The sequence below is a fragment of the Bombus huntii genome, chromosome 9 (assembly GCF_024542735.1).
Source record: "Bombus huntii isolate Logan2020A chromosome 9, iyBomHunt1.1, whole genome shotgun sequence".
Classification (NCBI taxonomy): domain Eukaryota; kingdom Metazoa; phylum Arthropoda; class Insecta; order Hymenoptera; family Apidae; genus Bombus; species Bombus huntii.
Window position 1 is genome coordinate 768,384 of NC_066246.1, and position 15,432 is coordinate 783,815.

General features: G+C 45.1%; 1 protein-coding gene across 1 annotated transcript in view; it reads left to right on the forward strand.

Moving 5' to 3' along the window:
* Positions 1 to 15,294, forward strand: part of LOC126869437 (facilitated trehalose transporter Tret1-2 homolog) — a 38,126-nt gene extending 22,832 nt beyond the window's left edge. Inside the window, exons 3-7 of the mRNA XM_050625977.1 lie at positions 6,877 to 7,066; positions 7,326 to 7,497; positions 7,583 to 7,855; positions 9,050 to 9,358; positions 11,708 to 15,294. Of these exons, the coding sequence (XP_050481934.1) occupies positions 6,877 to 7,066; positions 7,326 to 7,497; positions 7,583 to 7,855; positions 9,050 to 9,358; positions 11,708 to 12,133 (1,370 nt within the window). The 3' untranslated portion in view covers positions 12,134 to 15,294. The remainder of the gene's footprint in view (positions 1 to 6,876; positions 7,067 to 7,325; positions 7,498 to 7,582; positions 7,856 to 9,049; positions 9,359 to 11,707) is intronic.
* The last annotated feature ends 138 nt before the right edge of the window (positions 15,295 to 15,432 follow it).

A 15,432-nucleotide genomic window follows, 5' to 3' on the forward strand; every position in this document is an offset into this window, starting at 1 on the left:
TTTCGTAATCCGCGCGTTAAAGTAATTTTTTACCGCCTTATGCAAAGATTTACGCGCCGATGTATGCGCTCGGAAAATTCGTGCCACGCGATGGTCGCCTCTCTGCATCGAACAAATCGATTCTTCGCGTCGAATAAAATCGTCGGATCGCGACGGCTAAGCTCTAAAAACCTTTTCCCTCGTCCCTGCCCACGTGCTTTTATCTTATCCGAACGGAGAGTTTTACATAACGGATTTCAAGATAATGCATTGATTATCGAAGATTAGTCGAGAGCGCGAAAACAAAAAATCGATCGGTCGACTAGAGTATTTGCGCTTTGTTCGACTAGTAACTACCGGTCGATCGTACAGGATCGATGCCAGATGTATGACGAGCTACCGCGACGATTCGTTAAAAATAATGATAGTGTCAGTTGGCTCGATAAAGACGTAATTATAGCCAGATAGTGGTCTGGTTAAAAAAGCGTGCTTGCTTGCGTAATCCTTCATCGGAATAAATACGATTCTGCTTATTAGTATACATAGCCTGCTAGTTCACCCTTATTAGCATTCGAAAAAATAGATCAGTTATCTCTAAGGCGTTACGAATAATTATGATTTACTATTTCTCGAAGGTTGCAGCAAAACCGGCGAATCACCGCTACCGAATAGAAAATTTCACGAAAACGCGGTTTGCAACTTGCGAAGCGTCGAGCTTCGTTCGCAGGATCGATCTGTAAACTCCGGCGAGATTGTCCAAGTTCTCCGGATCAGCTTCGATTCGCGCCATATTTCCCAAATTTGCCGCGTTCGACTTTAACTAACTTTAAGAAAATCGCGCGCGGTTCCAGTCGGAGGAATCCCGAAAAAAGCTCGCAAACGACAACGCATCGTGAAATCGTAATCGTAGAGCTCTTAATTCAATTGCGATTATCTTCAAATCTCGAGACGATCGAGTACTTAATACGTCGAATCTTAATAGGTTGGATGGGCGAGGTATACGTAGATTAATTTGATCGTATGCCCTGTCACTTTCACCTGCTTCGCTCGTCTCTCTCACGCGACTCGAAGCTCGCTCCCTCGATGATGCCAATTGCCCGTTCGACGTGACGAATCTTACTCGACCAGAGGCGCGTATCGTGCCACGTGTATTCCAACAATTTCCTCGTTACCTTATAAATTCTTATCTCTCGTTATTGTTAAACATTCGAGTAGCGATATCTCCTTCGTGTCAAAGATCACGAATGTTTGCCACAAAACGGAATAGCTCCACGCTACGTACGTTTTCTCGAATCTCGTAACGAGACGTTCCGTTTGCAAAAATATGCTCGTCGTTCGTCCAATTGCCCCATATATCGCCTTAAGATATAATTACAGTCTTAAAACGCATCGATGCCACGCAAAGATATCGTACCGATTCGAATAATAAGTCGACCGTCTTCGAGCTCGAGCAAAGTTTCAACGAATAATACTTTTCGAACCTTTTTCTTCCCTTTCGAACGAAAAAAAAAGAAAAAGAAACAAATTAATTCGACCAGGATCGCGAAAAGATACCTACGATAACTATATTTCTGGTAGTCGCGATTTTCACGTTATTACCTGGAACTGATAACGCGATAAATCTAATATAGCCTCTAGATAGTAGTTTTCGCTTGATCTTCGATCTGGAACCTCGTCGATCGCGGCTATCCTCTACCGCGCGGTATAAATAATAAACAAGAATAAACGGAATGCCGATTTTACCCTAGAATCTTTGTTGATGGAATTAGGATTTTTCACGAGTTTCTTTTAAATTCATCGATAGCGTTATCTGGTTAATTGTGAGCGAGGATCGAGACGAACGTCGGCGAAAGGTGAAAAGTCAATATCGTAGTGGATTTAGATAATTTGCGAAAGATTCGTGCTTTATCGCGACGAAAGAGCACTGCGTCAAGGGAGGCTGGTCAGACATCGTTCGATATCAAAGTTGAATTCGCGCTCGTCCGATCGAGCCTCCGTGAATAAAAATATTTACGTTTTCCCGCGCTATTTTTGTAGAAAAAAGATTCCGCAAGACCGAAGAACCAAAGGAATCGAATAATAAAGCCGACGACGATAAATCTACGATAATCTGGTTTTTCTCGTTTTAATCCAGTCGCATGAAAACATCGAGTCTATACGGATCCACCCATCGATGACGTATTCCAACGATATCGAAACAACGTCGCGCCTAAGCAATTTCTCCTGCCGCCAGAAACTTTCGCTTATTCGTAAAATATCTTTGACGAAAGATTGGCAATTTAAATTGCTCGTATTTTCCATTTATTCGACGATATTGCTTATTCGCGAATGAGAGTTTACCGCGTTCCGTTTCCTCGTTATTAAAGGTACCGGTTGGTTACGACCATTGCTCCGTACTTTCTTGCTTTCTACCCGCTCATTATCGCGACTGTTTTTTTAATTAAAAATACGCGACAATCAGAGACTCTCGCGCGAGAAACGACCAACTTTCTAATGCCGCTATCGAGACAATTTCCTGTTTTTCCGCGATCGTCGTTCAGAACTTTCTATAGCAACAACTATTATAATAATTATTATTGCCAGCGGTAATACGATTTTGACGCCAGACGTACGATATTTATTCACGTTCAGTTCGTTCCAGTAATCTAGGAGTGGAAAATTAACGTATACGTAGAATTACAAAGTTACGAACGTAATAACGGGAAAACGAACGAAAAACGAAAATTCGCATTGCGGTCCGTTTCCTGCGACCGTGCCACGATGAAAGTTTATCCGCGGTCTGGCGAGATGATTCGTCGATCGACACCCACCGCGAGTTATTCGCGATGGGAATTGTGCGTCGCGTTTCAAGCTAACGACGCGTTGGCGAATGTTTGAAAACGTTAGTTTCGCGGCTGTTTAATACCGTCTATGTTTAGACGACTGTGTTTGCGAGTCAGAAGCTTCGAATCGGAAAAAAATCCCTCGAAGGATCTAGAATTTTATCGCGGAAAAATGAATGGAAATCCGCGTTTGCGCAATTTGTAAACACGCTTAATTGGATATGCAAAATATAGCGAGGAAACAGTGGAAACATCGCTGAATTTGCTAGTTTCACGATAGAGAGTTCGTTGTAGTAGCGGTGACGTTACCGCTATCGTTTCGACTATTAATCGCCGTTATTTTATCTTTTTTTACCACACAGGAGTTGACAAAGTTAGCTCGCGTATTATCTAGCCGTAGTTGATACACGTGACAACTCGACGCACAGGTATTTCCACCCCTCTTCGAAGCAAGGAAAAAAACGGTTTCTTTCGTCGTCGAAATACTTCATCGAAGCATATCGTACAACTTGATAACGCAACGTTCTCAAGTTCATGAGAATTCTTATCGACTTGAAAATTTCCTATGTTCCAATACCCCTTCTGCTTCTGCTTTTGCTTCTGTTTTTCTTTAGCGCCGGCTACTGTTTTGCCATTCAACGGTAATCACGACTCCGTTCTTGTCTAATCGCATAAATTTACAACGACGTAGTTTCTAGACGCCCCTAGGAGCTTCGTTATCGATAAATCACGCACCAACGACCATCGTTTCTCCGCTGTCACCGATAGCGGCCTTCTTGTCCCTGGACAAAAATAGCGACGATAAATGGCTCGCGACGTATCGCCGATGTCATTTCGATTCGATCGAAGAGTCGACGACGAGAAATTAAAAAAACCATGGGAAATCAAAATTCGGCCATTCCGAATCGTCAGTCGATAGAAGAAGCATGCGCGAGTCGTGAATCGTTCGTACGATATAGCGCTTAGGGAAGAACGATAAAGATTTTCGAGTGCGCGACGATTTACTATAATCTGTAGCACTGTACGAGATTAACGTATACAGTGGTGGAAGATGATCGTGTCTATAAACGAGTATCTGAACCGATATCTATGTTTGCCAGAGCGCAGATTTACCACGTAGCGACAAACGAAAGATTCAGCGCGTTAATAACAGCTTGCCACCATTCTGTACACAGATGATATCGTTTCCGTCAAGTTTATCAGTTGAAAAATCCAGATTCGAAGGAAATAGACTAACTACGATAGACGGAGAATCGCGACGATCGAAAGCAAACGAATCGGTTTCTTTCTCTTTCGTAATCGCCGACGAAAACTATTTTTTCACCTTTCAATGACGATCGAAATGTTTGACAGAGCGCATCGATTAAGTCATCGTCGTTTAAAGAAGCCGATAGAACAAGTTGTTTGGTCGCGGATGCCAATGGTAATTGGCAGGCAGGCCAATTGGCGAGACATCTGTTCAAATCAAGTAATCGATAAATTCGTTCGCGATCGATCGAAAGAATCGAATTTCTTTTCGCTTTTCTTTTACGACGAATATCGACGAAGGAAACGCGTCGCGGAGTATCTGATCCTATCGTTGATTATTTTTATTAAAACACGAGATTCGACGGACTCGTTAATACGACGATTCCTGCCGATCCGAACGCCGCTTCCGGCAGTATATCGTCTCCGCTCGCGATATTACGGTAATTAAACGTTTCGATGGTGAAGTTTCTTTGTTATTTCGTTGCACGTTTCCCGCGGCTGTAGAACGGAAGAAATTAATCGATCCATTTACGCGAAGTTTAAAACGATTTAGAACGATCAACGAGGTTGCGGTAATTCGCCGATCGATAACGATTTGTTCCTTTTCACGTTTATCCCCTTCGAAGAACGAATCGCGTTCGAGTCGTGTCCTTTCCTTCTACGCGTTTTCGAATAAACGATGATATCTCCGATGCTTTGACAGAAGAACGGCAGATACTTTACGCAAGAAGAACGCAAACATGGATTATCTCGTTTTTCGATTATTAGAGATCCAAGAATGCAGACCTAGTAGCGAACAAACAAGTCGACGATGTCCGATGTTGATATCCCGGAAAGAGATTTTTCACGCGGCGACCGGCGCAACCATTCGTCGCGAGGAACACGCCTGGTTATTTTTATTTCGCGTTGCAATGTCGCACGCGATCCGATGATATAAGAGCGATTCCGCGGCGATTATGTAAACCTGTTGCATTGCTCTCGGCTACAACGTTTAACGTGTCGTTTCGTCGCGTACGACGGTCGTACTCGGACTCCTTCGTTCCTTACCTTCGATCGCCACTTCGAAATCGCTAGACTCTGTCTAGTTTGACACTTTCTTCGATTTCCTAGAAAAAGTTATCTTATTTCGTTTTACCGGCGATATTCCGACGTTCCGTCGTTCTAACGTTCGATGTCCATTTCAATTACGCACAGTAGCGCAACGAGAGACTTCTGCTACCTTGGATTCCTCGTAACATGATCGACCAGTCGCACTTAATCGAGATTTTACAGCGCTGGATAAAGACTTAAACTATTCATCCGCCGATTATCTTAACCAGTCTAATTCGATTAGTCAATCTGCTTTAACGTAGTCTCGTTCAATTCCATCCAATTTCTTCGATTCAAGAACACCGTGCTCCACTGGACGTCGGGTTCTCGTATCTTTATATGGGCAGGTGTGCCGAGATTCTCGAGCGTTGTCTTTGAAATTGCCGATCATGCGAAACGCCCTCGAACTACCGATCCTCGTAACCGCGTTTCGGCGGAAAAGCAGGCGGCAAGATACAAGCTATCGCGTTACATTTTGCCTATGAAAATGCTCGCTGTCGTTCGCTAACAGGAGCGTCGAATTCTCTCGTCGAGGACTCGGAAGCTTCATCTTCGAAAATACCAAGATCCCACAGCGGACGAATCAAACGTTCTAATTACGTCGATAAGCGTAGGTTTAAGCTAGGCCGTGTACGTATGTAGTAAAGTTTAGTGTTGCGTTAGACATCGGACGTTTTCGAACGTGCATAACATGACAAAACGTTCCTGATTTATGTTATTCTCGATGATATCATCTCCGCAACGAGGACAGAGAGTCAGGCGTGAAATGCAGCCGCGTTCGCGATTCCATTCTTTCTTATCGGTTCGCTCTGCCAGTGATCGACCGTTGTACGATCGGAGATATTCGATTTCGCGTATCGACGATCGAACTTCTCGCGTCGAACGCCACAGGGGTAAAAGAGGGACGGCAGGGGGGGGGGGGGCAGACACGGAAAGCGTCGAAGACGACCAGATAATCGAAAGCGATAGTACGAACGATAATTAACGTAATAGATGGATCCGGCGTTAAAATCACCTTGCTATCGCGTATCGATTTAATCGCTCTCCTCTTGTCTCGCGCGTTGACAGAGAGTACAGCGCGATCATTTTTTTGCTTCTCGTTTCGTAGGAGACGTTCAACGAGCGATTAGAAGAGAGCGAAGAAGCGAGAGTAAAAGCGACGGCGCGATTCTAAGTGGACGACTCGGAAGGATCGTTGACTCCGTAGAAAGACGAAAAAGTAATTTCGTAAAGAATTCGATCTGGGCGGGCACGAAAACATTCTCCGGTCGGAGTTTATCGGACGTGCGAGCCGTTGTTCGTATATTTTTTGAACGCGTTACCGATGGCGTCGTTGGCAAATTGTTCCACGTGCCTGGCGTTCGCATCGTCTAATCTCCGTCCCTTTCTCTCTCACGTAAATCTGTTCGAAACATTGGTTGTTCTCGTCTCCGACGTCGCACGCCGATTATGCGCACGGATCACGACGAGAATCGGGAATCGCGAGAGACAAACGTGACCAGCGGTCGTTCTGCCAGCAGACGTAACTTAACCGTGACTATCGCGCACGCGAAAAATATATACTTGGAGGAGATGGTTCGTTATCGTTTACCCTCGTTAATCGTACATCTTGAATCGCGCGAAACGAGGCTAACTAATCGTCTGTACCGTTTTCGAATATGTCGTGTCGTTTTCTCGCGCAGATGCCGTTGCACCAGACGGACGAAGAGATTAATAACAACGAACGTTATGATTTCAGCAAATTTGTGCTGCGTTGCAGCCGGTGCTTTGTTAGGATGGACCAGTCCGATATTACCTAGGCTACAGGATAGCGTGGACGACAATCCTCTCGGCAGAAAGATAACCCCGGATGAAAACTCTTGGATCGGCTCGTTGGTCTCCGTGGGTGCTGTGATCGGCAGTTTCGCAGCTGGATATTTAGCGGAAAGGTACATCGCGATTTCTACGGAACAATCGTATTATTATCTGTTATCGCGTGTACTGGTTGATAGACCTAGCACGTTCTAAAGAGTGGTCAAACTTGGCCAAGGCTTTCAACTCGAAGCCTTGACCACGCGGCTGATCGAGCTTCGAACGTCTTTCGACAGAATTATCGCGCGTATAGACGCTTAACGCTCGAAATTCGCACACCGTTTTAAAAACGTAAACGCAAGACGGTTCGTCTAATCCGATCTAATCGGTTCGCAGATGCGGTAGGAGGATGACGCTGCTACTCAGTACGATACCATTTCTGACCGGTTGGATCCTAGTGGCAACGGCTGGCGTCGTGTATCAACTGTACGCGGCACGAATAGTTCTCGGTTTCGCCTTGTCGTTCGCTTTCACGGTCGTTCCTATGTACTGCGGCGAAATCGCCGAGGTAAACGTCGCATCCACTCTTTCCAATCCGAGTGCTTCGTTATAACGCGTCTAATCGATATTCCATCCTGTTTGCAATTACGTAGACGTCCGTCAGAGGAGCTCTAGGATCCTTCTTGCAACTGTTCGTCAGCTTCGGTCTCCTTTATGCGTACTGCATCGGACCGTTCGTGTCGTATCTGACGTTTGCCATACTCTGCGGCATTATACCCGTGGTATTCGTCGCTTGTTTCTTCATGATGCCCGAATCACCGTACCATTTGCTGAAGATCGGCAAGAGAGAAGAGGCGATCAAAGCTTTGGCCTGGTTACGATGCAAGTCTCCCGCTAGCGTGCAAAAGGAAGCCGACGAAATGCAGGTATGTAATGGAAAATTAATAAAAAAAAAAAAAAAATACGATCCGAGAGTAGTTCAGAAACGTTGTCGTTGTCGTCCGTTGAATTCTATTTCCGCGCGGTACCGACTATTTCCGTGTGCTGTCGAGACTAGAACAATTTCCGCCAGCACGCGTCGGAAAGGTCACGTTGATCGCGAGAGAAGCTCGTACATACGAAGCACGTGCCTGAATGTCGCAACACCGACCAAGATGACCGTCGTTATGCGAGACGAAATTGAACGAGGCCTCGAGATCTTTTCCGGCGCGTTAAATGGACCAGGCGCGGTTGCGTTAGGAATAATCGTAATCCGATAACGCAGGAATATTAATACGCAATATGCAGCACCTTGTTGTACGTAACGGCAAAGTGCAGGAGAATAGATACAAAGGAATAACGTTTGCACGGTTTTAAAACCGTCGCAAGAGTTTGCATCGTTTATAGAAGCAACGAGCAACCAGCAAACGATAAATATAAACAGAGTTTTGTATGACGAAAGAAGAAGAATCGGAAGGATTGATAACAAGGTCTCGCATAAACACAGGAATTTTACCAAAAATCGATGCGGAGGGCGAGAGTCGATAAGAGGAGCGCCACGATAAGACCGATCGCGTGGTAAAGCGCGAGCGAGCGGCGCAACGTCGTATCAGTGCGGCGTTCGGGTGACGTTTGCTTAACGAGGCCGGGGGTAAGGTCGTTCCTTGATCCGTCAATGATGACAGCGCGGAGCAGCGTTCCTGCAACCTCCAACGTGCCTCTATACGCTACCGAGTATGCCCTATTGCGTAGTCGGCTGACTAACGTGTCACATGCCGCAGCAACGCGATCGTCACGCGTATCCACGTTCGATCTTTCGATTTTTGCGACCGCGTTGTTAAAATTCGATGAATTTCTAATGGATCTCGATCGGTAGGTCGCCGAACCGATATTTTTTTTTTTTCGTCGTCCATCGTTTCTTCGATCTCTTCTTCCATCGTTTTCCTTCAACTTTTTCACACTTCTTCGCGACAAGTTGCGCGCAACTTGTTTATCAAGCCCTTAATGCAAATTTTTCTTGGATTTGTCGATGGAAGATGATTCGACTCTTTTGGTACGGAAAGCGACTAACATCAGCGTTTGCGATATGGTTCGAATGAATAAATAGATAGTCGATCGTAATCTGTTTGTTTGGTGTTTAGGCTGCCATCGACGAAGCATTCAAGAGCGAAGCGAAGATCAGCGATTTATTCAACGTGAAGGCGAACCTTAAAGCTTTGATATATACGTGCTTGCTCGTGACGTTCCAACAGTGCAGTGGCATCAACGTGGTCCTCTTCTATATGGGATCCATCTTCCAGGCTGCGCACAGTGCGTTACCTGACTCCATATCGACTCTGATCGTCGGTAGTGTGCAAGTGGTTGCTTCCGGGGTCACGCCGGTGATCGTTGACAGACTTGGTAGGAGAATGCTGCTCATTACGTCCGGCGTTGGCGAGATTGCCTCCTTGGTAAGTGAAATATTTCCAAAGTCCGTGTTTATCGTACAAATTTATCGCGTTACGTTCTAGTCGCATAGCTACGTTACTCCACGGAAGTAGCAATTGTATCGTACAAAGAACGTACTGTCGCTCCCTTGCTATCGCGTTATCGTATTGCTTTCGCCGCAATTAAGATCGCCGTGTATTTCTTTACGATGCTACCGCGTGAGTCGTGTTTATCGAAAAACAAGGCGATGGAGATGTTAGTCCTCGCGACTTGGAAATATAAAATTGCAAACGCTTCTATCGATCGTCCTCGATCGAACGCGTGCACGTGGAATCGAACGACAGCTACGAGCGAGAGGCACGATTCTCCGGACGCTAACCGGGTCTCGTACCCTCCGGTGTCGTAACGATATTTCGTAAAGGCTACTTTAACGCTTGGAAGCATCGGTTAATGGCGAACAAATTATTCCGCGATCGTTCAAAACGTACGAAACGCGATCGATTGTCATTCCAGGCAGCATAACGCGGACCCCGAGTTACGCTTTCGCTCCGTGGCCACCTCGATTATAAAACAACTCGTCGGTGACGATGCGTTTCGACGGTCACATAACCACGTTTTTCGAACAGTTACCTAATCGAGTTACGTAACGTGCAATTTTCGCGGTATTTCGTAAGTACCTGCGCCATGTTCCCCACTATTCCACCTGGAATATCAGCGATGCCGCGGAGATTCGCGGTTAGAATTTGTCTGGCGTTTGATCGACTTCTCCGGTACAGTGATAACGATTGATAGCGATTTCATTCCGAAACGTTCTAAGATCGTGATTTGCTTGGAAAAATTCCAATGTCACGCGGACCCATCTACGTCTCTGGCAAGTCGAAACTATTGTTCTTCGTGTCGGAGAGACGGCATATATAATCGGTCTTATCTCTCATCTCAATGACAAGTCCCATTGTTTCAACGATAGATTGACAGTTCTTTTAAAATTACATTATCGGTCAATTAGTATCATCGACAAGTTGCACAAACAACCAGAACGTACATTCCATCGTTTTGAATCACGATTGCAGTTCGAAAAATTCGGAATCGTCGAAACAAAGGGGACACACAGAGAGAGAAAGAGAGAGAGAGAGAGATTACCAGATCCTCGTGGAGAATTTGCAACGATTTGTCGTTGTATCGCGTTTCCGTGGCCTTGATCCACTGTCCATTGCGTACTTTTCGCAGGTATTGCAAAATAGCGGCAACAAATCGATCGCGGCCTTGCGACGCCTATTCAAATCGATTTATGTAACCTCGCGATCGCGTGTAGATGTACTTCTGATGCGCGTCGCATTCCATCGCAACGGTGCAACACGAACGCACGACCTTCGTTCGCTCTTTTCTTCACCGGTCGCCCCAGTGATCCACCTTCGTCGCTCGATTCTCGATCCAATTTTTACACGAAACAAAGGCGATAACTTCTTTCGCTTATCTTCGATTATCGAAAATACATTTCACGCGTTCCAATAAAATCGCTCTCGACGACGAATGGATTTTTGGAATCCACGATTGAATTTTCTATAACGCGGTACAAGTGGTTTTTCACGCACGTTTATCGAGGCTTTTCTTACGCTTCTACGCGTTCTCGACATCCTACTGATTTACCACGGCCAATGAATCCTTGATTGCTTTTTTTTTTTTTAAACGGAACGAACGTTCTTTTTCAACGTCGAACAGCTCGCTGAACCTCCAACTATACGGATATAGGTATTAATAATTTGAATCAATTAATTAATAAAATTACGCTTGCTGCTCGTTTACCGTAATGTTCGCAACGCGTGCCTGGAAGAAAATTTCCGCAAACAGAAAGAAGCGACGCGTCGACACGGAAATCGTCGGTCGTTCCGATGACTTCACGCATCTGGAATCGTGAGGTCGAGCAGTTAATTATCCATAGCCGTAGATTGTTGCACCGATCCGCGGCCGCGATCAATGTCAATGCCTCGTTACGTGCACGCGTACGCAGGATCGATCGTTGCTTCGCCAGCCACAACGCTGTTTTCTGAATTTCGTAATAACGGTGAACGGATGACGAAGGTAAGAAAAAACGACGAGACAGAGAAGTCGATCGGTGAGACACGAGACGCGTCCGGAAATGTCTGGAATGCGGTTAATTACCGACAGCGCCGATCTTCTGATAATCATCTGATAATCGGCCGATCGCGAATTCTTTTTCCCGCCTTTCGAGCATCGTCGGACGCGTACCGTCCGAACGATCGGAGTTGAAGTTTATTCGAAGCGAGTGGAGCATCGCCGCGCTGATTATCTTTCTTACCAAATATCCCGCCACCTGAGTTTCCTATTTACAGCTATGTGTGTTTGATTTCTAGATCGCCCTGGGTCTGTACATGTTCCTCCAAGATGTTACAAAGTCGGACGTCAGCGCCATATCGTGGCTTCCTATCGTGTCGCTGGTCATCTTCATCGCGGTATATTGCATAGGCTGGGGTCCCCTCCCGTGGACCGTCATGGGTGAGATGTTCGCATCGAACGTGAAATCGAAGGCTTCCGGAATCACCGTGTGCGTGTGCTGGTTGGTCTCTTTCTTCATCACCAAGTTCGCTAACAATCTACAGGATGTATTCGGCCAATTCGCCTTGTTCTGGATCTTCGCCGTATTCTGCGTGGCCAGCGTGTTGTTCACGGTACTGATATTACCGGAGACGAAGGGAAAGAGCCTGCAAGAGATTCAAGACGTGTTGAGCGGCGTCGAACATTCGGAGATACCCGAGTTCGGAAGCTCGAGTAAAAAGTGAAAACAGTATTGCGGTTTCGGGTGGTGACTCGAGAACGATCTCGAGATTCGATTTCACCCTCGTTCGCGTATCGGACCAATCGTATTCGTCGAACGGTTCTTGCTCTTCCTATTTCTGTATACTACGTATATACGTTAAGCGCGCCTTTATACTGCCAAAGACCATGGATCACGGCGATTCTGGATCCTCGCGACACGCGACGATCCCATACTGTTTTCTTTTTTTGTCGTTAGAATCTAACCTATCGTTAGAATAGGAAACGGGCCGGAACGACGACGCTCGTGACTTTTAGGTCTTAGGTATACGCGTATGTGATAAGACGTCGGCGCGCATTCGATCCGATATTATCGTTATCGATCGTAAAGAACGACGAGGGAAACGCGACAGAGATTCGAACGAGTGTCCTATTTCATTCTATAATCTGTTCAAACGATACGTAAACAAGGTGGAGATGTCGAGCGATAGAACGAATAACGTCTACTTTTTCCATGTTCCGAGGAACGAACAGCTCAGCTAATGAACGGTACTCGCCTACTGCGCGTTTCTCGCCTCGTACGCGCGATAGTAGTTAACGAATGTATTTATTTTTTGACAAGCCCTAGCCGTTTAACGTACGCGTCGTTTCCTTTGTACGTAAGATTTTATCCGATCCTTCCAAGTACCATAATATTTAATAATTCAACGCCGCGTTAGATACGTATAGATGCGAGGACGAGATCCGCTACACCGACCATGAAACGATCGCACCGACGCGTATTCCGTTTTCGATCGCGTAAGTTCCGTAGAATCGCGAGAAAGATGGCGCAGAGATGAGAAAAAGAGTCTTCGACGATCGTTCTTCGATGCAGTCGCGAAATCGTACGATTGTAAAGCGGAACGGACGAGCGATTTGCACGCGGGAATTCCGCGAAAACGATCGATCTTTATCTGAGACGTGTGGTGTGCTCGTGCGCGTCAGGCGGAATAAAACTGAAAGAAAAAATAAAAGAAGAAAAGAAAAGAAAATGACGTAGTCGGTATTTGGTCGCTCACCGCTGAGTCGTGGAGTTTCCACGAGCGGGACGCGTTAATTGCGTTTAGGGACGATGCAGGAAGATTAATTAGAGAAGCGAATCTTATCGTAACGAACGATCAGACAGGGAGAGAGCACATTCCTATTTCGTACGCGATTGTTGGAACGTTCGTGGAGACTCGCGTTCCTTCTTGTTTCTTGTCGTCTTTATCCTTCTAATCAAGAGTAGACTTTTAAACGCAACAACGAAACTCGAGAGAAGATCGTTCTACGGAAAATTATTTCTTGAAACTATTGCGCTATACTTTGGACGACTCTCGTCCCGTTCTTAGGAAGGCCGATGCATAATTTCTGTGACCAAGAAACCAAGCGACAACGTGTTTCCGTAGCAGCGGGCAAAACCGAGCGAGATCGATGACACGTTTTAACGTTAGCGCGCACATTTCCTATTTCTTTGTTTTTTTCGTGCGGTGGCGTTCGGAGATCATTCTTCCTTTAGCGTTTCGTTTCTTTCTTCGACGAATTTCTCACCCTGGTTATAAACGGCATCTCGCGAGCATTCGTTGCGCGATGTTAAGTCTAAACGTTGGTTTCTTAAGCATAATTTTGTCTATAGTAAGTCGTAACGTAACTATTTTTTATTCGAGTATCGATAGAGTTCGTTTTCTGTTATTCGCGCGATCTAGCAACGGACGTGCTTACTTATATCTCACTTCAATTAACACCGGTTCCGTTGAATCGTTCGTTTCGGATTATAGTATGAAAAAGATCGCAAGAATTTTCCTCGATGAGATATCCTTCACGCATCGGCGATACGCGTGTGCGCAACACTCTTTTTTCTTTTTTTTTCTTAACGATTAGGAACGACAATTGTATTTGCATTTACGCGATAGCCTTAAAGATTTGCCAAATATATACCGTTCTAACAAGGTCGCGACATTTAAGGTATACGGTCGGAGAAACGAGACATATCGACGAGTAGCGGTTAATCGAGCTTGACATATCTTTCAGGTAGAAAACGATTCATCGAGCCTAGCACGATGTACCTATCTCGAACGATACGCGCGGAAAGATCAGAAAATAAAAAAGAGAGGAAAAATTATCGGCTTGGTAACGCGATGTGTAACGAAACGCGGTTATTCGTTGATGCGTGCGCGTTAGCGAAACGAAGGAAAAGAAAGACACTGGAAATAACGAAGGGAGAATGAACGACCGACCGCGTGTACAACGATCGACGATCGATCGAGTCGGTCGTTGCGTACATATTCATCGCGATGAAAAGTCGAGCGCCTCGATCGGATTTTATCGAGGTCAGAATCGTCCGAGTATGGGACGAAACATATCGTCCATGGTAAACTTCTCGAGGATGCGAAATCGTCGTCATTGATAGAAACTAATTTTCCTTTGCGCGAATCTGTACGCAGCAATGACTTCCGATGCGTTTGTTCTTCGTTCCGATCGTGAAAACGGAGCTAGACGTTGCAGAATCATTCCTGAAATGTTCCTCTATTTCAAAGAGCAATAAGACTTTTCCTAAGATATGCTTAAGATGACCCGATTGCACGCGCGTGTAAAACGTAATTTAAAAACTCGATTAAGAAACAAAAGAATATGGCAGGAAAAAGAGAACCGCGGCCAAGTGACGTTCGAATTACCCGGTGTATGGAATTTCCACTTGGATCGAGAAGAGAAGCGCTCGCAGAACCTGTTATTATCTTTGTTTTTTAATTTAAGTAACGTCATGTTTAGAGGAAATTGTACTGTTCACGGAGGAAAAAAAAAAGATTGAAGTACGCGCATTGTTCGCGAGGCCTTCGAAGCGATTAGACAGATCCAGCGATAACGATTTTCCACGCGATTGTCAGCAAAGTAGATTTTTAAAATAGAGTATGATGATCACGTGGAATATCGCGTACGAAGCAATGAGAGAATGTGATAACGTTCAAATAAATAATCAGGGTACAAAGGAAATCAAGTTTAGGAACTTCTTATCGACGATACTGTATATATATATATATATCCTATGCAACTGTATATATGTACATATATATATACGTATGTACGTATTGTTACGCATTAAACGTATAGTGTAATTACGATACTTTTGTTACAACTAAATAAATTATAACTTTAAAGTATTACTCGTTAAGTAACAGGTGAAATCTTTTTCTTCCTCCTTTTCTTTCTTGTACCTCGATCTTGCGTCCCATCCTTTCCACTGTTTTAGTAGTACGAGTCTGTTTGTGTCAGACGCAAAGATTGAAATTCGAGAGGTTCGCAGGGCCTT